The following is a 1,420-nucleotide window of genomic DNA, read 5'->3' on the forward strand; positions in this document are numbered from 1 at the left end:
TCACCTTCTCGTCGCGTCCGAAGAGCCTGCCGATCTCTCGGTTGCTTTTCCCGCCCCTGTAGTGCTCGTTTATCTTCATGCACTCCTCCTCGATTAGCTGCTTCCCTCGTGGATCGTTTCTGGCTTCCCTGCGAATCTAAGAACAGGTTCTAAACGCTCTTTCACAAGACTGTCCACAGGTCTCATTTATTACATTTAATAGCCAATCATTTTTGTTTTTTACTTCACTGAATTTTATAATACCAAGTGCGGCTATAATTCTGACCTGACCTGAAACTAGATTTTGCCTCCTGGCTCCAAGCCGACTTCGTCTTTTCAACCTCGCTTGCTGCACAAGTCTTCTATCCCTTTAAGACGGTCTCCGAGCCCTCCGATTGCAGGCAGGTCTCGGTTTCCGGCGCAAGAGCTCTATTTTTCAGGTGCGGCTATAATTATGACGCGCACTGTACCAGCACTGATCCACTGCCAACCAGTAGTCCGTTTTCTCCAACTATCAACCGTTCGAGTCGACAACCTGCGAGCGAAGTGAGCCGCCAAGGGTCAAAGAAGGAAAATTTTGCGGCGTCTGTGTTGAAAAAGGCTCGCCTAGAGTCCGAAAAGAACTCGTACAACCTTGCACAGAACATTCCACCAACTTCCAATGTTGCTGAACGCTTGTTCAGTGTTGCACGGGCAACCTAGATTGACAGATACTCTTTGTTACCCATTTCACTGGAAATGATCTTGTTTCTTAGGATTAATGAGGACTACTGGGATGCCCATACCGTTCATCAGTGCATCGATTAGATGTGCGATCAGCTCGCCATTAATTACAATAATGGCCATAATGTATGTTTGTGGATGCATAATGTATGGAAGACTTGAAAAATGAATGACATGCGATTAATGCCATTATCCAGAGCCCTGCTCGCAATGGCAACCCTCGCCAGCCGACTGTAGCCAAGCGTAGAGAGACATGCCTCAGCCCGTTGTGCTGAACTCGATTGAGGCTGCCGGCTTTGATGTCGATGTCACGTGCTGGTTCAAATGGAATCACGACGTCTACAGGTGGAAGTTCCAGCAGTCTTGGGAGCTGTGATGAGGCAGGAAACGAGCTAACTACGGAGCTTGAGAGCGAGGACCCATTCAATCTCGACGACATCAATGTTTCGCTTAATAAGGTCGACGCAGTGGAGTAGGGAAAAGAAGCTTTCTACAAAAAGAAAACCCCTCGCCAAAAATTAATCGGTTTCATGGGACCAATAATAAATAGAGGGAACTATAGATGCACGGGACACCTTTCAAAACTAAGTTCCTATAAAACTGTCATCCTTACAGAAATCAAGATAGAATTTAGGACGATCTTTGCGTCCATCGTTTGAAATTTGAAAACCTTTGCAGACCTGGACTTTAGTTGCTACAACCAGGGGTCTGGAGTACT

General features: G+C 46.5%; 2 protein-coding genes across 2 annotated transcripts in view; one reads left to right on the plus strand and one right to left on the minus strand.

Moving 5' to 3' along the window:
• PPTG_13733 (hypothetical protein) overlaps positions 1 to 79 on the minus strand; it is a gene marked incomplete at its 5' end in the record, with an annotated part of 1,229 nt that extends 1,150 nt beyond the window's left edge. Inside the window, one exon of the mRNA XM_008910111.1 lies at positions 5 to 79. Coding sequence (XP_008908359.1) covers positions 5 to 79 — 75 coding nt within the window. The remainder of the gene's footprint in view (positions 1 to 4) is intronic.
• Positions 80 to 955: 876 nt separating this feature from the next.
• Positions 956 to 1,178, plus strand: PPTG_23363 (hypothetical protein; the record flags this gene model as incomplete). Its single annotated transcript, XM_008910112.1, has 2 exons — positions 956 to 1,047; positions 1,115 to 1,178. 2 exons carry the CDS (start codon positions 956 to 958, stop codon positions 1,176 to 1,178), a joined length of 156 nt encoding a protein of 51 aa, XP_008908360.1.
• Between the last annotated feature and the right edge of the window lie 242 nt (positions 1,179 to 1,420).

This window comes from Phytophthora parasitica, assembly GCF_000247585.1.
Source record: "Phytophthora parasitica INRA-310 unplaced genomic scaffold supercont2.36, whole genome shotgun sequence".
NCBI classification, from domain to species: Eukaryota; Oomycota; class Peronosporomycetes; order Peronosporales; family Peronosporaceae; genus Phytophthora; species Phytophthora nicotianae.